The 22,287-nt window shown below is 37.3% G+C and overlaps 1 protein-coding gene across 1 annotated transcript; it reads left to right on the top strand.

Annotated features, from left to right (window-relative positions):
• Positions 1–1,645: 1,645 nt before the first annotated feature.
• On the top strand, positions 1,646–22,286 carry LOC135462094 (piwi-like protein 1). The gene is given in 25 exon segments (XM_064739450.1): positions 1,646–1,706; positions 3,265–3,415; positions 4,878–5,010; positions 6,718–6,862; positions 7,264–7,464; positions 7,715–7,910; positions 10,360–10,381; positions 10,384–10,477; positions 10,836–10,916; positions 11,169–11,282; positions 12,266–12,330; positions 12,333–12,456; positions 12,669–12,747; positions 14,710–14,814; positions 14,949–15,089; positions 15,618–15,920; positions 16,455–16,550; positions 17,153–17,231; positions 17,234–17,268; positions 18,655–18,799; positions 18,802–18,842; positions 19,056–19,247; positions 19,348–19,415; positions 19,731–19,908; positions 20,559–22,286. Coding segments are annotated over 24 exon segments (2,835 nt in total). The 5' UTR covers positions 1,646–1,706; positions 3,265–3,304; the 3' UTR covers positions 20,646–22,286.
• The last annotated feature ends 1 nt before the right edge of the window (position 22,287 follows it).

A 22,287-nucleotide genomic window follows, 5' to 3' on the forward strand; every position in this document is an offset into this window, starting at 1 on the left:
GCTTATAGAATTTCTCCACGTAGCGGTTTGTTGTTCTACCTAGGGTTGTTTAAACAAGTTATTGAAGAACAGAGTTATTTTTTCGAAGATTCCAGTTGATTGACACTCATGAAAGCGTGGATTTTCAGATTTAATTATTGTTCATCTTTTCTCGCAATATCGATGACACAGGACTAAACACAGACAATTCCGTAAGTGGCATCATGATCTCATAGCACTTTCCACAACGCCACATGCACACAATGGTTTTAAAATACTATAAAACCGAGCTAAAAGCTTGATCACATACAAGATAGCAAATTGCTCATTACACTTGTGCGAGATTCTGTGGAGTTTTTTGACATTGATCTGCAATCTGTCAATACGTCCACATCGTATGTGTGTATATATTGTATAGGCCTACGGATTAGGCCATTGAAAAACAGTTACCATCGAATAGAAAAATGAATTTAGAAATAACCCTCGGGGATAGGAATGGGATTAACTGTGAAAATAGACAAAAATATTAAATAAACATAAAATTTTAAGATAAACATGTGAGGTGTAACACAAGACAAAGCTTCAGCTTAAAAGTTCGTAGGCCTATTACCATTGCGCCTGGAAATGCCTGAACATAGATCAAATTCATAGTTCGAAAACTCAGAGCCCGGACGGTTTCTCACGTAAGTTAAAATTGAAATTCTCTTTACAATGTTGAGTTATTGGTACTGAAAGTTAAAATTATCAACGGGAGATCAGCTAGGCCTGGATAGGCCTATCTATTGTTTTAGGTGGATTTAAATTCGTTGTTACCTTTCCCCGAAGCCATTCCAGCAATATATTATTCAAAATTCTTTGTAATTGGGACCATTTGTCAAATGTAGACACTAATGCGTTAAATTCTTGCACACACAGAGTATAATACAAATTTTATGTTAGCTCGCATAAATAGCATTGGTATAAGGAGCTTCATTTGACCCTATATGTGTAGAATACTCTACATGACATGCAGGTGCATGTAACTAGCTTATATTCGTCACCGTTTACAGAAAAATGTCACATCAGTTAATTTACTATGTGCAATGGGGGTGTCACGAATGCAGGCCTATGTCGGTTTACTCCAGGGAGTATGTTTAATCATGGAGGCAGTGCGTATAAGCTTATATGGTTTAATTACTGCTCGTTCGCTGGGGCATATAGGACATCATGCTGATCTGATGGAGCAAGGGGCGTAACTTTCGGTATATCACTGTTATATATTTTTTTTTTCTCTTATTGACCAAAGGTTGATTGAAAGATCGTTTTTTATTTTTAATGTTGGCTCTATCTATTCGCCTATTACTCTGAAATAATCTCTGAAACTGGAACTCTTACAGCCTAAGCCTGTAGTGGGTAGGCAAAAATGCCTAATTCCATGTACGGGTTACTCATTTCATTTAGTTTATGTAGACCTAAAAGTCTATACAAACTGAGAGAGAACAAATTTCACAGGTGTGCCTGATAAACTTAATTATTCATGACTTACTATAGTAGGCCTAGTTGTATAACCGTTTCAACTAACATTTTTTCGAATTATGACTCTGCTTATTAAGTGCGCGCGGGAAATTCTGGGTTCCAGAAAACATTTCGGCAACCAGTAACTTTGACCTCGTGCACATCCGGGCCACTACAAACGGAGCGGGAGGTTGTATTTTCGCTTTCCTGGGGTTTACATACAGTGACCTCCAGTAAGAGTTCAGTTAAAAATGACGTTTCATTTGGGTGACTTTTAAAGATGATATTTATTTTGGGCGTTTAAAGTAGTTTTCGGTCAAGAAAAACAGAGCATTGGTCTGAAATCGTGGTAGTTACGAATGCTGTTGTCAGTATTGAATTACAACAACAACACCACTACCATCGAATCTGTATTGGTTCGACGATGTGAAATGAGAACTTTGAAAAGGTAGAGATAAGAAAAACGGAGAAAATGATTTTATAATAAGAAAGTAGTGAAGGGCATTATTGCTGTATCAGTAAACTGTATGTGCTATTTTTGAATATGTGATATGCAAAAAACGTACAGTATTAAGAAAAGATGTCAGCGGAAATCTCTTGATAAACAAACTGATAAAAACTTCCCACAGCCTGTTGCTGCTTCAACCCAAATATTTTCTCTTTGACATGACCTAACCCCAGTGGTAGTAAATTGTTGGAAACGACTTAGTAATATGCGTAATCATGATTATTCATCTGAAGATAACGTCTCTGTGGGGAGCACATGACAAAATAACCCCCGTAAGTCGGCGAAAAGTGCAATTTTTCTGAAGATGTAAATCTCAAAGACCTACTGCCATGTTTGCATCTCGAGTCACAAAGAAAACAAACAAAAAAAAACAATCCGTTAGGCAATCTTGCAGACTGTTTTTGTTTTATTGCAGTTCTACCACCATGGAGCAAGGAGTTCGTTACCTGACATCAAAGTTGTGGCATTTAATGTGTTTAATTAGGCTTTAGTACGAATTCAATAAATGAATGATTATGGCTTACGTTGTGGAGAGAACATGTTTAAACCAGGAGGCAGTTTTAATGTTTGTGTAAGGGTATAGTGAGTTGCATCCTCAAGTTAATCTTCAATAATCAACAGAGAACTGAACTAGAACTAAACTAGTGGATAAGAAAATGGGTTTTAGTCCAACTTGTAATTCTCAGAAGGCTCTAGGACTGGCAGAATTATAAAGTTGTATATTGTCCTGCACGTAATGCTAGTATGATTTGTCAGAATGTGTGAGGACTACTAATGTGTAACCAACAAGACTTGAATCTGTTGATTACAGAGATCAAGCATCACTATAGCTGCATTGAGTGTTATTTATCTCTGACACTGTACATTATATGGAGCGTCTTCCTCGTTGGTGGTAGATCCAGGGTCAAACCTGGGTCACACATAAGACCTTAAGGGAGGATGTTGTAGCTTCCTTGCTCGGAGTTCAGCATTAAGGGGACAGTGCAACGACTGGTTGACCTATAACAGTGTAATGGCTTGGGTGGTGCGGCTTACTTGCCTTCGGTAAGTTGTGTCAGTGAAAGCAGCACAAAATAAAAGAGCTGTGGAAATCCATCCGGCAACAAGGAGGCACATTACATACACTCTCAGGACTCCTTCCTCGTCATATGACTGAAAATTTGTTAAGTACAAAGTTAAAGCCCAGGCGTTCACTCACTCACATTATATGAATACAGGTCACTTGAAATGTTGACAGTCACAAAGTGTTTTTTTTTTTTTTTTTTTTTTTTTATCATTTAAAGAGCCATAAAAGAAAGCAACTGATCTTGTTGGTCCTTGGGAATGGCGACTGGTGGATTTGGCCGGGGAGGGAGAGGGGCGGCCCTCGCACAGGCACTACAACAGCCAACCAGAAAACCAGGACAGAGCGACTCTGAAGGGGAACACGCCCAGGTAACAGAACTGAAGTGCTTGAAGCTTACTTCATTCAGCAATGACCACACCTAAACTAAAAACATATTTGCTATTTATCTAAATAAGTCATCCAGAAGCAACAGATTTGTTTGGAAATAATATAGTACTAAGACAGAATATTATCAATGAGTGTTTCCATCAAAGAAGGACTATAATGAAACTGCACAAACATGGAAAGTGGCAGCTGAAACCTCGTTTTTAGGGAATCAAACCCATTTGTATTCCCCATTTGTTAGTGCCAACATGATACACATACATACTTATAGAGAGTAAATCTAAAACAGCACATTGGGTGCACCTCGAAAGGTTCTATTTATTTATTTATTTGATTGGTGTTTTATGCCATACTCAAGAATATTTCACTTACTCGACGGCGTCCAGCATTATGGTGTGTGGAAACCAGGCAGAGCTCGGGGAAACCCCACGCCAACCCACAAGTTGCTGACAGACATTCCAACGTATGGCCGGAGACAAAAGGTTAGTTCTATAATTTCCTGTATTAGTGTTTCTTTTAGTGTGGCAGTCATGGTGAGTACGATCTGTGTGCGCACAAGACCCATCCTTTTCAACTTTGTCTTGGCCTGCACTTGGCTGGCTGTACTGACATGAGGAAATGTACTGAGCATAGCAGGACCTTCTCACATGGAACAGACTTTTTCCAGAAGATGCAGGGAAGATACAAATTTGACATTGCTAAAGAAAAGTAATGCAATGTCACAATATCTTTCTCAAGCAGTAACTCTCCCAAGGAGGTTTTCTTGCCACCTCACCATGACAAGTTACTTTGTCACAAGGGTAGCCGCTCTCAGTTCCCTGCATGTAAATGTGTGGACCAAATTTCTTCAGTTTAGCAATTAAAATAGCTCCAATTTCCGATTTATTGCATTGATTTTTGTATATCCACTATAAGAAGCCACACTGACAGTCAAGAACTAATAGGTTTGTTGATGTCTCTCAGCCAATTATCATGTGACACTTTCAATGCTAGCGATTTTCCAATTTCATAGAGGCTTCTACAACATGGCTACTTAGGGTGAATTGCCCATCAGTGCCATATCCCCAGTGTTGATCTCCATGTTCTTGGCTTTCAAAACTTAACATAATTTTTTAAATAATTTTCTGTGATACCTGTATCCTATTTCCTTTTTGCTTTATATATATAGTGGCAGACTTTCTGTCCATTATAACATCTATTAATTTTAATAACTTCAGCTTCTTTGAATTCTGTAAACCGTCATGTGATGTGATGTTTTGGTGCCTGTAAACACACCTATCATATGATATGATATTTTGAAAGTTTGGTGATTTGCAAAATCAGTAATCAAGAAGCTTTCCATTTTAACTGAACTGTTTCACACATTTTAACCAAACTTTTATCAAGTTGCATCAGATTCACTCTGATAAAATAAAGTTTTCTTAAAGCCATGTGTATTATTCTCAGAAAGAGGCCCCTGGAGCTGTGACCATTCTGTCCGCAACAGTTAGTGCACCACAAGGCCCTGTCCCTACTGGTAGAGGTTTTGGGAGAGGTGCACTTCTGGCAGGGCTCTTACAGAAGTCAACACCAGCTGCAGGTATGGTGCATAGTGAAGTCATATCTTTATTAACACTGCAATGGAAAATTTAATGCAAACAAAAACAATAAAAAAGTAACTATACTGTATATTCAATTAAAAAATTGGTTGAAATATCAGAACATGTTTGACACAGGCTACTCAGTGCTGGGAACATGTGCTTGTAATGTAGATCTATATCCTGGTTAACAACATAGAACCTCCTCTGCGACATAATGATGCCAGTTAATTAGCTGTACTGTATAGATTTCAGTAATCTAAATACATCACAGCTTAGGTTTACAGCTAATATCGTGCTCCGAGATACAGAATAACGCTCTACTGATGCTTGATGAACCCTGAACTGAGCTGTGTCGGAGAAATGCTGAGGCGCGTAGGATTATCATTGAAGGTGTGAATATAGTTCCGTCTTCTGACTTATCCTAGCTAGTTTGCAAGCAAAGATACAGTCTCCGTGTATTCAGCTATGTGAACATATACTAGCCGTGAAAAGCAGAAAGTTCATTTTGCAATATGTAACGTACCTCAGCAAAACAAAATCAGTTCATCAACTTGATTAGGCGATTTAATTAAGGGATTAGATATACGATCGAAGTTATCAATTGGTATCAACGATCAGCGTACTAATTTTGATATACATTTATTTTATGCCATATAGAACCTTACAGCAGATATTTTATGGTAAACTCGACAAATCATTGCATAAATTTTACAAACCAACGCGACTTTCTTATGAATAAAGCACATGCAATTCCATATACCTCTCACCTCGGACATCACCCCAACACAGGCGGGCTGCAGGCGGGCTCTCGTGTGACCGTTCCATTGCACTGTCCTTCATGCTCATGTCTTATCATTTGTCGCATTTGTATAAAAACTACACCAAAATAAAAGCATGTATTTATATTACTGTAAGGATTGTGTAAACCTCATATCGGAGTAGCTAAAAAAAATAATCCCAAAACACGTATATTCTGGACAGAATTGGGCTTCAGTGGGCTCAGACTTTTCACCATAGGCTACTTCCAGTTGACGGACCTGTCGGCCTGGCCACAGCTATCGGTGTTTTCAACCAGTAACACAAGATGGCTGGTGTATTCTTCTTTATTTGACTGGTGTGTGACAAGCTTCCCAGCATTAGCCTATGTGACTGATTGTCTACAGACGTAATGGCTGACCAAAATGCCACCCGGAAAATTGTTCAGAAGAGGAATTGGCATAGAAACACTGAATCCAACTCCAGCAGTTCTTAGAGATTAATTCTTTTCTGTTGTTTAAGATTTTCCAAACCATACAATGTGTGTCAGTTAATGAAGTTTGACCCTTGTGAGTATTATGTACTTAGTCCAACACAACAAGCCTATTGTTCTTCAATCTTGATAAAGTCTCACCGCTGGACACTAAGACTGCATGAGTTCTTCTTCAAGGTCTCTGCATGAAACTTCTGAGTATTTTAATTAAGCCTACAATAATCCACTTTGCTGTTACTGCTAACACCCATGGTATTTTTCACACAAATATAGCATACACCAAAATGTTACTCTCCAAATCAAGAAAAAAACAACAACTTGTAAACTTACGTTATTGATACACATACGGTATTAGCTATTTCTACATTTTGCTTCAACTTTTATTCAAGCTAAGCTGATAAGGTAAGGTTATGTATTTATAAATATTTCTGTTTTCTTTCTTTCTTTCTCTTATTAGAGATACTAAGCCCACAACCATCCCCGCAGCAGACAGTAGAACCACCAAGGCATGTGCCACAAGTTGTTGCTGCAGGGTCTGCCCCACAGCCTGAAGTCAGGCTTCCTGCTGGACGTGGATTTGCAGCTCTTAGGGCAGCGTTGGGGTGAGTAGTTGCAATTGATTTGGCTTTGTTTCTCACAAGGGCCCCCAGGCTGCCATTCTGTATTTTCATTTCCACACAATGTCTCCACTTTGTCATGTCAGATTAATGTAAAAAATTGTGTGATATGGCGTTGATATAAAAGCTTATTTTGAATTAATAGTGCTTTAAGTCTTATATCATTGGAAACCAGTCTGATGCAAAGAAACAGTTGTGACGGGGTTGATATTATTCCCATTATCAGTCACTGTCTTACAGCTTCAAAAAGTAAGTCCAGCAGGGACAATGATCACTACAGTTTGCCATTTCATCTTATGTGATTTAATGTGAAACAATTTATCAAGAAAGGACATCATTATTACTTCTACTTAATGTACATGTATGTGTTGGATGGTTTAAAATAGGATAACTGGTGAGGTGCCATCTGCAATGGCTGCACCATCCACTACCCCTCAGGCCCACCCAACTGGTGCTCAGATACTGACTGCAGCAGCTGCTCAGGAGGTGCCACGACAGCCCTCTGCAACACCACCAACAAGAGGGATGAGAGATCTAAACATTCACGACAAGCCAACTGTTAGCCGTTCAGGATCTTCTGGAAAGCTGTGAGTATTAGCAGATTTTTTGCTTTTGCCTGTTTCCAACAGTATTACATATTTATGCAAGGATATGGTTAATTCTAGGCTTGTTTTAACCATTTTACATTTTTTTGCCCTTATTACCAAAGTCCTGACACAATGATTTGGTATATCAATAGAAAATATGTCCAGGATTGTGTAGTGAATAGCATGTATTGTAATGTATATTATGAAGTGTAATTTTTACATGCAGTTTTATTTTTCCCGTCCTTTTCAGTATGCAGTTGTCTGCCAATTACGTGAGGGTGAAGTGCAAAAACAGACATGTATATCAGTACCATGTTGATTTCCAGCCTGAAATTGACAGTAAAAGTATGCGCTTTCGTTTGTTGGCTGAGTTTCGAGAATTGATTGGACCAACAAAAGCTTTTGATGGATTCATCCTGTATCTTCCCAAAGAATTAGAACAACAGGTAAGTTGTTTTGATGTGTTTTTTTTTTTTAACGGCATTGTCCTTTAAACAAGTGTGGCCATGTGCTCTTGGATTCCCCCCCAAATGGGCTGGCTTTGAAAGACAAAACAACTGACTTCTTTACTGTTACATCAGTGTTTTTTTTTTTTCTAACCAAAGAAAAAAAAACAACAACAACAAAAAACGGCAGTGTTTGGGCAGGAAATTTGTAAATTTCAAAACTTGTGGGACCTTGCTGTCAATATGTAGTTGACAATGCACAGATCAGTTTGCGCAGTCAGCTGTTCATTGAAGACTGTCTTCAGCCAGTATAATGTAAGACATCTGTATGTCAGCCTTGACAACAGACAGCATGCCAAATGTTGGCAGTTGGCAGCTGCTGTACACCTACCAGCAGTCTTAACTTTTGTCTGTATGTTAACTAACATTTGTGTTTAAGATGTACAGTAAATCACCTAAAGGTTTCCATGTCAGTTACTTTGGTACTGGATTAGTGATGAGATTACAGAAGAGGGTGAACAGCAACTTGATACCCCCCTGTCCCCATGTATTTCCTTACCCCATATGACAGCTCAGGGAGAGGATCTATACCACATTGAGCAAGTCATTGATGGGGATGCTAAAAGATTACCTAACCGGTCACACTTTTAGTTTTAAACCCATGAATTAAACTAAAAAAGTATCAAGAGGCTTTCTTGTGAATTCCCAAAACTGCTGTGTCTCATCAGGGTTCCAAATTACCATTGACAGGCCCGGTTAGCACAGTTGGTAGAGCGTCCGCTGCGGGACCGGTAGATCCAGGATCAATCCTTGATCGAGTCACACCTAAGACTTTAAAAGAGGAAGTTGTAACTTCCTCGCTTCAGCATGAAGGGGATAGTGCAACGACTGGTTGACCCGTATCAGTATAATGGCTCGGGCGGGGCGGCTTACTTACCTTTGGTAAGTCGTCTCAGTGAAGCAGCACTAAATAAAAGAGCGATGGAAATCCGTCCTGCAACAAGGAGGCACATTACACGTACATGCACCCTAATGATTTCTTCGTCATCATATGACTGAAAAATTGTTGAGTACGACGTTAAACCCCAAGCACTCACTCACCCAAATTACCAGAAAAAAATTTAGATACCAGTAACAGCAACTATGCAGCAGCATTTGTCAAGGCAGTGATATAGTTGTACATACCGCCATTGGGTATTTTATATATCTGTAGTGCCCAAAATAAACCCACAGGTGAGTTATTAAAACTGTTACATATCAAAAGAAAGTGCATTTGATCATTTATTGGCCAACAGTTTAGTTCAGAGAAATTTTGTCCTGTAAGTTGCCAAATTGTACTGTGACTTTAGGGGTAAAAAGATAGTAGTTGTCCTACTGGCTTTACTTCTAATTTCTATCCATGCTCAAAGTATAACCATGCCAAAAGTCATTGTCTTAATTTATAGGTTACACTATAGGCCTTAATGTAAACGTTTATGTGGATGTGTGCAGATCTTTGCATTTTCTGAGTTACAGTTGGTCCCTCTCAGCTTCACATAAATAAATGTTAGAAATGGGTATTAAATTAGTGATGAAGATCTGTTGTGCCACACCTCTTGCACGTGTCTGATGACATTTGAAATTGTCCTCCCATTTACAGGCGAGTTATATATTCTTGCACATCAAGTCATGAATTTTGAGTTGAACACAGAAAACATAGTCCAGCAAGGTCTCTGAATGAACCACGAGCTGTTCAGATTGTTGTGACAGCCGATTGTCGTGCCTGTACCACATCAGTAAATGAAGTAGTTTTGTGTACGAAATTATGGCAGAAGTTGATAGAGAATCTTTCATATTACCCCACAATGACTCGGACAAGTTTCTGTAACTGGAGCGTGGCAAAAGTAGGTGTAAAGTTGCTGCCTTTATCACCTTTAGACAACGTCAGATAATTGACAGGTAATTTGATGAGTATGATCAAGATTTTCAGTATGTGAAATTTTGCCACTATAGCCTTTACAGTTAAACAGATATATGGCATTCCAATCCATATGCATAAAAGTGGACTCAAACAAACAAGTTTTAATTCTTGTTTTCATTAATGGCAATCATAAACTCCAGGTGATCAGGCTGTCCACATACAAGAAGTTTGTGATTTATATCGAGATAGAAAAAAAGTTGGTAGCAGGAGCATAGATTTAAATTAACAGTTTAGTGAAGCATGAGCTTGGTTTTTGGATTTGTCAACTTTCCACATAATCCGCTGACTACCCTTGCTGGTTTCCTGCTGTGCACAGTCATTACAGATGCAAGGAAACCTGGAATACATTTGGTAAATCTTAGGGGGTAAATTGTAGGGCATTTACTCAATACTGTAGTAGAATGTATTCCGTATTAAGCGTTTGGGATTCTTATCATGTTTTTTTTTTTGTTTTGTGTTTTTTTTTTTTTTTTTTTGCCTTTTTCTCAGGAGACTATCCTTCATACTAAAAGCCTACAGATGGGACAAATGTCACTCTTCGAATAAGAAAGACTAAATTACTGAAGCCTGAGAGTTGTGATCAGTTATACAATAGCATATTCAGAAGGTAGGTATATTTCACCTGTCAAAAACAGCCAAATGCCTGTAACAAACAACTCTTTAAGGCTGAATCAAATTCTAGAGAGAAAAATTCCACTGAAGAGTTGCTAACTGGGAGTGAAAAAAGTTGCCGTCCTGGTTCTGTTCCATAAAGTTAACAATGTACATGTAGGCTTAATTTACATGTGTGTAGATTATAATGACACATATCATAATTATTGCACAACATATATTGGTTGTGTTACTCATATTTACTATCAACTTTGCCTACAACAGTTTTTTGTAATAGGCCCAAGTACTGGCTACTGTAAAACTTTCAAAGATTGAATAGTTAATTTCATTAATAAACAACTTCTCTGTTGCAGAATAATGCACATTTTACAGATGTGTCAAGTGGGCCGTTACTACTACAACCCAAATACCCCAACAGAAATCCCCCAGCACAAGTATGTCTAAATACATGATCTTTTATGATGTTGGTATATTGTGATTTGATATAGTTTATGGTCACTATTTTTATTTGTTCCGTTGTCACTGTTTTTGTTGGTTCTGTGGTCACTATTTTTGTTGGAAATGAAAACAACGTGCAGAGTTTATTGACTGATGAACAAATGTAAACTGGGTAAAGGCATCTTTTAATATCAAATCTGTATGATTTTGTGTACATGGATGTACTGGTATGTTTTGTTTCCACCCAGGTTGGAGGTGTGGCCAGGTTATATCACAGCCATCAGGGAACATGAAGGAGGACTATTACTTTTGGCTGATGCTTCCCACAGGGTTCTGAGAACTGATACAGTCTGGGAGTGTATGTAAGTTAACTTTAGTTGTTTTTCTTAACTTTGTTATGTACCAAAAAATTGTATATGTACTTGTTTTTGCGCCTGCGCTGATACTTTTCAGACATTTTGTTGTAGAGGTATATCTGTTTGTTAAATAAGTAAACATCTCATTATTCCAGTTTGTCAAGCTTGTTAGAATAGTTTGATGTGATCATACGATCGAAGAAAAGGATCATAACAACTGGTGCGGTTGATCCTGGTCGTTTAATGGTTGTGCATGAAATGGTTTATTATATTTTTACATGTATGTAGGCCTAGTAAGATTACCAATGTCCTGCAGTACATTCTGAATTTGTAGTTATGCAGTGTAGGAATGGTCAGAATGAGGTATAATTGTTTGATTACCATTTGTCATTGTGTGTGTGTGTGTGTGTGTGTGTGTGTGTGTGTGTGTGAGGAGCTTATGCTGATAGGGCCATATTGATAGGCTTCACTTGCCTTCCACCAATATAGCATCTACATTGGGTACATGTATACTCTGAAACCATCGGAAAATGTGAAGTTACTTTCATTTTAGTTCACTTAACGTCGGGAAATGGTTGCACGAGTGTGATGGTTCTAGAGGCTTACATCTCATCGATGAGTCATTAATTAGTTGATCAGACCTTTTTTTGTGAAACAGTTATTAACATTGAATTGAAAATTTATACATGATTTCACCATAGGGAGTTACAAAGTCATTTTATTTTACTGCTCTGTACATTGACAGTTTTCCAGACTTTAGTCAAATGGTTCTTTGTCTTGAATTGAAATTTGATACCTAGCTTGTTCATGCCAAGTCACAGGTCAAGTTCGAATTCCAGGCTGTTCTGTGCATTTGCAAAAAACTTGTAGCTGGACCAAAACTGTTGAGCACGTTATGAAAGTTTCTTACTTGATGCAAAATTATTAAAAGCTATTATATTTGTTATTATTGTTGTTGTTGTTTTTTTTTGTTTTTTTTTGTCATGCAGGAGGAACATTTCTCGAAGGAGTTCACAGAATTTCCAGGACCAAGTCACTCGTGTCTTGGTTGGGACATCGTGCTGACACGTTACAATAACAAGACATACCGTGTGGATGATATTGTTTGGGACAAGAACCCACAGCACTCATTTGAATGCTCTAGCACTGGACAGAGTATGACCTTCATTGAATACTATAGGCAAGCTTACTTTACATGTACCAACATTACTCTGACCCCTGCTTCATTATATTAAGATTGAAACTGATGGCTGTGTTCTAAGGAGATAGACTAGAAGATTTTAACTGAAACATTAATTTAGTAATCCAAGACATCTGAGCGAGAGTTTTTGGTGTATGTGAGTACATTATTTAGCGTCATAAATTTCGTGATAATTTGTCCTGACTTTATAGGAAGAACTATAACAAGGAAATCCAGGACCCTCAGCAACCGTTACTGCTACATCGACCCAAAAAGAGGAATCTGCCAGGGGTAAGTACTTGGTACCTTAACAGAAACTGGAGTATAGGATTTTATCAAATGTTTGATGTTCACATTTAGATTTCTGTCGTCAATTTTGTTTACTTACCACAGTCCTTATCGTAGTAAAACTGATTATCAGTGTATAGGTGATATTATTCTGATATTATAAACTGTAAGAATATTAAATAACCAGCTGTAACAAGAGGGTGCATTTACTTGCTTGTCAGCTACATCATTTAATAGTCATTACTATCAAACAGACCATAGGTCCAGCTCAATTTACATCTGAAACACTATTCCGACACTTTTTTATCCCTTCAAAGGAGAAGAGAGCACCTGGCTAAACAGATTTCGATGGAAAGCAGGATTCTCAAGCTTTCTAAAAAGTATCGTACTTTATTAGGGATACACCTCTTGAAATCGTTCGGACTGTTATTATTATTTTTAGTCAACTCGTAAAATTGCAATATCTCAAAAACTGGTAAACGTAGAAAAACAAAACTTTGAAGTCTTACTGAGGAACATATGAAGCAACTTTGGACGTTTTGTGCTGTTTTACCAGTCACATGATTTAGCGGCCATTTTGAATATTATTGATAAGCTAAAAAAAAATCCTTTTCTTCAAAATGGTTAAACCTATCGAGATAAACTTCTCGTTTACAGTTTTTAGGTGGATCGCCTTACCCAGATTGTAAAAAGCTTTTAGTTTGGTATGTAAATAAGGCCAAAACTGGCCAATGAACTTGGCTCAAAAGTAAGTCAGTTTTTAAAACTGCTTAAAATCATTAAATAAATACACTGTCTGGTGCCCCTTGATGTCATGATTACAAATCTGCAAGAATTATTCTTATACTTTGTGTTGTTTCATGTTATGACCAAAAAACCAACAAAAATATGAAGAAAACCATCCTGTTAAATAACACGGGAACTTCATGCTTCACTGCATGAAAGCATTGACTGCAGTTTACCGTGGTAAATGATGCCTGACAGTACAGGGCTCAGATCTGGTTCATGCCTTTCTATTTTTTTTTTTTTTTTTTTTTTTTTTGTGTGTCTTTTTTTCTATTATCATGAACTGTATAGACACCAGAAGTGGTAAAAGACTAGTGGCTGGGACCCCGGCACTGCTGTTGGATAACAGGTTTAATTATTTTTGTTGAGATTTCATTGAATAACTTGTAGAACAAAATGACAGTACTGCGCAAATGACCAGTGTGCATCAAGGCAGACATCTATGCTAAGCGATGACGTAGCCTTTACTCATTCACTCCGGGAAGTGACGCAAGACATCATTTTGAGATTGTTTTAGTTATGTGTAGCTGAAGGACCATTTCACACAGTGTTTTGGGATTGTTGTGTACCATATTCAGACAACCACAGTCGTAAAATTAGTTGATTTACCAGCCATGTAATTTTCAATGATGGTATCACAAGTCACAAAGGTCAGATTGTAGCATACCATCTCGACCCAAATGCATTTATCTCCCTCTGGATTCTAGGCATGCTAGGCCGACGCTGTTCAAATTATACGAATACATTTTTTGTCATTCATTTTAGGGTGTAACCTTCAGTTTCTAAATAACAAATATCAGAGTCAGTGAAAAAATCAGTAGAGATGAGGGTTTATGGAATGAGATGAGGGAATCTCACCGGACAATGCTTAAAATTAATAAATTTTTATGATATAATTTTTTTTTCTCTTCAGTAGTTTTTCACTGGACATAAACATTAGTCAGGTGTTGTCTTTCACTAATTAATGGTCATTTTAAAATTTAAGTATATTGAAAATACTTTTGGTATTCAAATTGATGAATGTGGAAACGTGTTTACTAGGGTAAAAGTCTAGACAATCTGTAAAAACACAAAGCTTGATTGTGATAAACATTTGGAAATGTTCTACGTGGATATGCTTCTTTCGCACAATTGTTTTGCTGTTGATTCTGTTTATTAATTGTTGTTATAACAAACCAGGGAGATCGGAGGGAAGGAGGGACTGAGGTGATATGTCTAATACCTGAACTTTGTTATATGACTGGACTTACAGATGAAATCAGACAAGACTTCAGAGTGATGAAGGTAAACAAGATTTGTTACATGTGTATGATCAATTGTCAAACTAACCTAGGAAATTATATACATATGATAGTAAATTAATATTATGCGTTACGAAATGTATGTATAGGTTTAATGTAAGGCTGTTTTGTTTTCAGGACATTGCTACCCATACCAGGGTCACACCTATGCAGAGGCAGGAAGCTCTCAGGAAGTTTGTGAATAGTGTTTCTCAGAATTCAGAATGTTTGAAGCAGTTAGAGGGCTGGGGACTGGAGCTTGAGAAAGACACTATTCCTGTAAGGCCACATCTTATGTTATTTGTTTGGATACTTTATAAGGCCATGTTTTGAAAATTTCTTTGTAACCTGTCATAAGTTGAGAATATTTTTAATTATACTAAAATCTAAGCTTGCATTTGACAGATTTCAGCACACTACTGTGTAAGTGTAATCATTATTCCAGCAACAGAATTTTGTAGGAGATGCTTTCAATATTTCATACTCACCTGATTTTGGCAGAAAAAGCCGCTTGTACTAATTTTGGACTTCGTTTTTAATGTGTTGTATGAAGTGCATTTTTGTTTAATTGAGTAGTCCTGTCCAGTTACTAACAGAAAGTTGGGAAACTGACAGGTATTGTTGTAGATACTTGGAATGTGTGAAGCCTCTTGTTTCAGTTTTATTTGTTAAACTTTGCGTTCATTTCATTGCTTTGTGGCACCATCGTCCATTTTATCGTTTGTGCCACTCAACTTCCCCAAACCCCCAATTATCATTCTTGTATATTTAATGTTGTTGTTCATTGCACTGGTGTTGATCTTACAGCTTGATGGTAGAAATTTACCACCGGAAAAGGTTATCTTCCATGATACCTCAGTGCCTGCTGGACCTGAAGCAGATTGGGGTCGCAAAGCTACAAGCACACCTGTCATATCTGCTGTGGCATTGAAAAACTGGACCGTGGCTTATACAAGGAGAGACCAGAGTAAAGCTCAAGAATACATTCTGATGATGTCCAGAGTTTGTCCTGCTATGGGAATTGAAGTGCATCATCCACAATGTCTGGAACTACGGGATGACCGCACAGACACTTTAATTCGCAGCCTGAGAGATCACATTACTCAAAAGGTAACGTATGTTTTTCACAATGCTTTCGTGTTCATTTACATATTAATTGCATTTGTTACTGCAGTGATATAACTTTTTAGATTGCAGGTTCATTCTCTGCATGTCAAGTTTTAGTTCTTATGATAACACAAGGAGATATGTTTCCTAAAATCAGTGGTGTCCCCTAAGATGCTTGACTTTTAATTGCTAGCCTAGAATACACAGGGTGTTAGGGTTCAATTCAAAGGGTAATTTTAAGAATCTATGTAGGTGGCCTTGATGAAGTATGTTGAGATAACTTGCCATCCAGCAATGTGACACCCCTTTGAGCTCACTCTGCTGCATGTGGAATGTTTGTCACTTTCTTTCCAAAGGCTGCGAATTTATTTAGCCGCTCATGTTTTTCCATCCATAAACTCATCACTGCGACATATACGTGAACAATTCTGGAACATTAAACACCAATGAAAAAAACAAATATGGAGGTGCTTAATGATAATGTGTCTCCTATGTCTCTATTTTTTTTGTTTTTTTTTTTTGTCCTTTTTGCCACAGACGCAGATGGTTGTGATTGTTTGCCCAACAAGCCGTGATGATCGTTACAGTGCCATTAAAAAGCTGTGCTGTGTGGAATGTCCAGTTCCCTCCCAGGTAACAGAATTTGCCAGGACCATAAATACTTGAACTTTTCACAAATCTATCAGCTACATGAAGCAGAGGGAAAGGGATACTTACACCATGCAGTACTGTAACTCTTCAGCTGTTACACAAATTACAGTGCTACACTCTGTGTGACAAACGGTGACATTTTAGGAAATACAGTAGAGTTTAATGCTCTACTTTCTCAACTGTTACAGGCCTCAACTTCAGGATAAATAAGGTTAAAAAACTAATCGTTCCCCTGGATAGTAAGTCTCTTAGGAAATCAAGGGGTTTGAATCATCTCCTAAATTGATCATGTGAAATATCAGGCATACAAGTGTTTTAAATTACATTGAACATACATGTATCACATTAAAATCGAGTTAAACTTGTTGTGCTGAAACCTTTAAATCCCAAAATGAATATATGATACACTGTCAACTGCCGTTATTTGGGCTTTGTCGGTTTCCCTCCTGAACTAAACCTGAGTCACACCATATGAGTGAAATATTGCTGGGTGCAACAAGTGTTCATACTAAATCAAGAAATGAAATAACTATAATTAGTTATATTTTGAGCTGCAGTTTTATTTTTATGTGTTTCGCTTTCAGGTCATAATTGCTAAAACCATAAGCCAGAAACAGAAATTGCGCAGTGTGACTCAAAAGATTGCGCTGCAGATCAACTGTAAATTGGAGGAGAACTCTGGGCCATGTCAATACCTTTGGTGTGTTCATTTTGTTTTTTGCATTCGATTATGATTTCCTACTTTTCTATCTTGTGTCATTGTACATGTTCTTGTGAATATGTCATTGTGTGAAGGCAGATCTGTAAAAAAAATAATACATTGATGTTTTAAAGCTTTACAGCTTGAATTATTCTGTGAATGTGTATACAAATTTTTAGCTGTTGTTAGAAGAGTATCGGATTGTAAAGATCATAAACAACTGACTTGTTAAACTCTCAGAGCAGCGATACGCGATTACACAGGATCAAACAAAGAAACACAAAGACGCTTGAATAAGTTCAGTAGATGTAGTTGAACAAAATAGACAAATAATGCAACTGAAAAAAATACACAATACAAACTAATTCCAAAAATATGTAAATATGTGTGTGTGTGTATATATATATATATATATATATATATATATATTATATATATATATATATATATAGTCTCTTACTGAAGACAGCATCCAATTCTGGACGGAATATTCCAGCTTCCAACGGCTAGTCAGTCCACATGAATATAGAATCCACAGTTAAGATGAATTCCTCAATCTCTAGATGACAGTTTGATAAGTGGATGTGTAACTTCTCAGGGCGACATGTTGACAGTAGGTCCGTGATGCCGAGCTGTGGATGTATGTTTCACTACTCGAAAATAGATACACAGTGAAACTGGGATGAAAAATTTACGTAACCGCAGAAGGAGACAATGATCGATACAAGCTCCAAAATAACATCTCCAAAAAATAGCTAGTGGCGAAACACAAGCTCACAAAGTGCAGAAAATTGAGTACAAATGATGAATGGTCGAATGGCATGAAAGCCAATATCTCCAAAACCTAGCAAAATCCTTCACAGTAAATGACAGTAAATATGGCTGCTCTCAAATGGTCTTGAGACTGCGAGCATCACAACTCCGTCACCCATATTTATAGACTAATGTAAAGAAAAATCTGGATGGCCTGTTTGTAAACATGTTTACAACACCGATGCGTATTTCCAGAATGTACACTCTGTTTACAGTGACACTAAAGCCTCTAGAACACTGGGTTCGTAACACTGATGTAATGGTGTAAGCTCAGGCTCAGGAGAAAAATGCAATCTGACATGATGGCACAGCTTTTTAACTTCCAATTAATCTATTATGTTTTAGTTTTTGTTTCTTTCTTTTTTCGTTGATACTGTATATGTACACTGTCAGATTGATGTTTCTGCAAGAATGAATTGTCACAATGTGTGAGTTGTCCTAATTGATTGTAAAATGTTAAATCTTAAACTAAACTAAAGATTCTATTTTGTATTGAGTAATAAGTTATCGGGCCATCTTATCCAATTAATAGTCTGTCTATGTTGAATGTTTGTGGTAATTTTTTTTCTTCAGGAGGACCTGATGGTTGTGGGTATTGACACATTCCACCAGCAGGGCCAGAGGTCTGTGGGTGGCTTTGTGGCGAGTACAAACAAACACATCACTCGTTGGTACAGCAGAGTGTGCTTCCAGAGCCAGGGCCAGGAGCTGATTGATGGCTGAAGATGTGCCTCACTGCCGCCCTCAGAAAGTACCATGAGGTAAATGTTCATCTATACATGTATGTAGTGACATGATGGAACTTGGTGTTTGGCCATTCAAGCAGATGCAAATGGTTTGACCTGAAGTAAAACAAAGTATTTTGAATTTTTACATCTTTGTTCAGTTGTTACCTAGGTTGTTCTAAGTGTTTTCTTCTAGCCAATGTAACCTTTAAGGAATAAAAAATCATGGAATAAAACAATGTGTTGCAGATAAGACATGGACTGCCGCAGAAGATAGTTGTGTTCCGAGATGGTGTTGGTGATGGACAGTTGAACGTTGTGGCTGACTTTGAAGTGAAGCAGATTCAGGATTGTTTTAAAGTCTTTGGTGAAAGTTACCAGCCAAAACTATCCGTGGTTGTGGTACAGAAAAGAATCAACACTAGGATCTTCATGAGAACAGTATGTATTTCAGTTTAAAGTTTTTATGGCTATATCTGATAAGTAATTCTAAGTTGAAGGATGAATCAAGTTGATTATGTGTTTCCTATTTTGTTTTTAGCCTGATAATAAACTGGGGAACCCTTATCCAGGAACTGTCGTTGACCACACCATCACAAGGAAGGAATGGTAAGAACCTGCTACTGCTTGGACAATGCTAGGAGATTGTCCTGCCTAAATATAATCTAGTATGGCTGCAACACAGCATAAATTATGAAGAAAAAGGCCAATGTCTTCTAAAAGATACAGTTAGCCTGTTAATAAACTTCCTTTCTATTTCATTGTCACTGATCTTTCAAGCCCAAATACCTTTATATCCATGATGGGTTGGTGTTAAGTAGGTAAACTAGACAGGTACATGTATTGCAATAACATTTGTAGACTGCAGCTTGTGTTTGATGCTATATATAGCTGCGACAATTTCATGTCTGATGTATGTTTCAGGTATGACTTCTTCCTTGTAAGCCAGCATGTCAGACAGGGCACAGTGTCACCCACCCACTACATTGTAGTCCACGACTCCTCAGGCATGAACCCTGACCACATGCAACGCCTCACCTACAAGATGACTCACTTGTACTACAATTGGCCAGGAACTGTGCGAGTCCCTGCTCCATGCCAGGTATTTCATTATTCCTGCATTTAAGCAGTAAGTAGTACATGTTCACATTAATATTTGTCTCGACAGTTTAAGTTATCTTGTTGGACTTCACCTTGTTGGTGGAAATGTACAAAGCACAAAAGAAAATCTGAGGAAAGCTGTTCTGTTTCTTTCTGCATAGATCATTCTTGGTGAGCTTGTTTACACTGGATCATGTTGGAAACTCTCAGCATGAAAAGTTCGTGTTACTTTGCATGGGGTGGGGGGTAATCTTACATTCAGCATTAGTCACATTGTCATAGTATTGGGCCAACTGCTCTGCAACCTATGCTGAACATCTGAGGCAAAGAAGGAATAATTGAATGATTATGGGTTTACACCTCTATAGCAATACTGCAACCAGATAATGGCAACTTAAGACTAAGGAGTATCAAGGGATAATTTTATAGATTAACCTTAGGATAATGGAAAAACAGTTAACAATTTCTTGATTTAAAATGAATTAAAATATGTGGAGGCATCGGTGAAGGCAAAGCCTGATTGCTAACCTCCAGCTCTTTTTATGTGAAATAAATAAGTGATGAAATCATTTCCAATAATTATATGTACATACCAATATTTTGAACTGCTTTACATAAAGTAACAGTATGTTACGTTTTTCCTTTTTTCAGTATGCGCACAAGCTGGCTTATTTGGTTGGACAGAACATTGGCAAGGAACCACACATTGACCTGGCAAACAGACTGTTCTTCCTCTAAAAGGATCAGCTCATTAGTTCATGTATATCATTCATTGTACAGCATTTCCATCTATGCTCTTCTGTTGATCCTATTTTACTGATCACATGTATGTGAGAAGTCTCTTTGGTACTGCTGGCCAGTGTATTGAACTACACATAATGCCAGTGTTTAATTCCTCTCAAAGAACTCAAGACTTTACTGAAAAGTATTTAAAATGGTCGCAGTTTTGCCATGTTTGTTTAATACACATATGATGATGGCATATAGTGCAGATTTGGTAGACATTGTTATGTTTATGTTAATGTTACCATGAAGCCATATTGATTGACACTATCAAAACAGTTTTCATGTTACTGACACAGGTGTCCTGAAGCTAAACCAGATTGTCTCTCAGAAAATCTATAATGGAGGAACAGGAATTCCTAAAATCTGATTATTCATCTTTATGGCTATCCCTTACAGGTTAAACCTTAACTTGAATATGTGGAGTGGATATGGTTGATGTATGCGTGTAGTTTTCTTTTCTCTTTGATGTAGCAAGTCTTTCCCATTATGATCTTCAGAGCAGAGATTATTTGTTTACTTACATAATTATATAAAATAACTTTTTTGCTGAAGTTAGCCAAATATTGTCTGTCTAGTTGACATGCAGATAAAGTTTCTGGAACATTTTGGCTCTAGGTATCTTCCACTGTACTTCAGTTATGTTTGATTGGCAAAATATTTGCCTGCATATCTTTGGACTATTTTTGAAATACAGAATCTATTTTCTGTGAGATAATCATGCAATGTGTAAATGTCCCAGGGCTGTTGCCTGTGCTGGCAATTTATGCGTATGAGGGTGTTGTCATCATGGATATATTTCATTTTCAACTACATTTACCTAATAGATATGTTTTTCTTAAGTTAAATGAAAACCTAAGTAGAACTCTAATTTATTGTAAATATTTATCCTTGTGCCAGTAGATTTTAGTTTAATTTCTTAAAATTCCAGAATTCAGTTGATGATTTTAAAATTCTAGAATTCAATTGATGTTTTTAGAATTCTGGAATTCAGTTGATGTTTTAACTTCATCTTGAACTACAATTTAGGAATTATATGATTTTAAGCGTTGCCTTGTTGTGAGATTTTCAGGGGTGTCTTAAGATGTATTTTAAAAAGATTAATATTTCACCTACTGTATCTTACCATAATTATAAATCATGTTGAGTTTTGCCCTGGGCTGAGTTTGTTCAATATTAGTTGCAGAGATGACATTAGTGTTTGACTGCCAAATATACACCAATTCTCAATGCAACCCTTTAGAACACTACAGTTAGTCTTGTAAATCATTCTGCCTGTTTGCTTGGTAACTTGTTTGACATTTGCACAATAATCAGCCAGAAAATAGTTTTACAAAAGAACATACACATGTGTAAGCAATTAATACTGAGATATCCGAAGATCAGACTGGCAGGACATACACGTAGCAGGAACAGTCTACCTTCTCTGCCATACATGTAGTGGGAACAGTCTATATCACTTTCTACCTTCTCTGCCATACAGGTAGCAGGAACAGTCTATATCAAGTTCAGCCTTCTCTGCAATACACATAGCAGGAACAGTCTATATCACTTTCTACCTTCTCTGCAATACACATAGCAGGAACAGTCGATATCA

This window comes from Liolophura sinensis, chromosome 1 (genome assembly GCF_032854445.1).
Source record: "Liolophura sinensis isolate JHLJ2023 chromosome 1, CUHK_Ljap_v2, whole genome shotgun sequence".
Classification (NCBI taxonomy): Eukaryota; Metazoa; Mollusca; class Polyplacophora; order Chitonida; family Chitonidae; genus Liolophura; species Liolophura sinensis.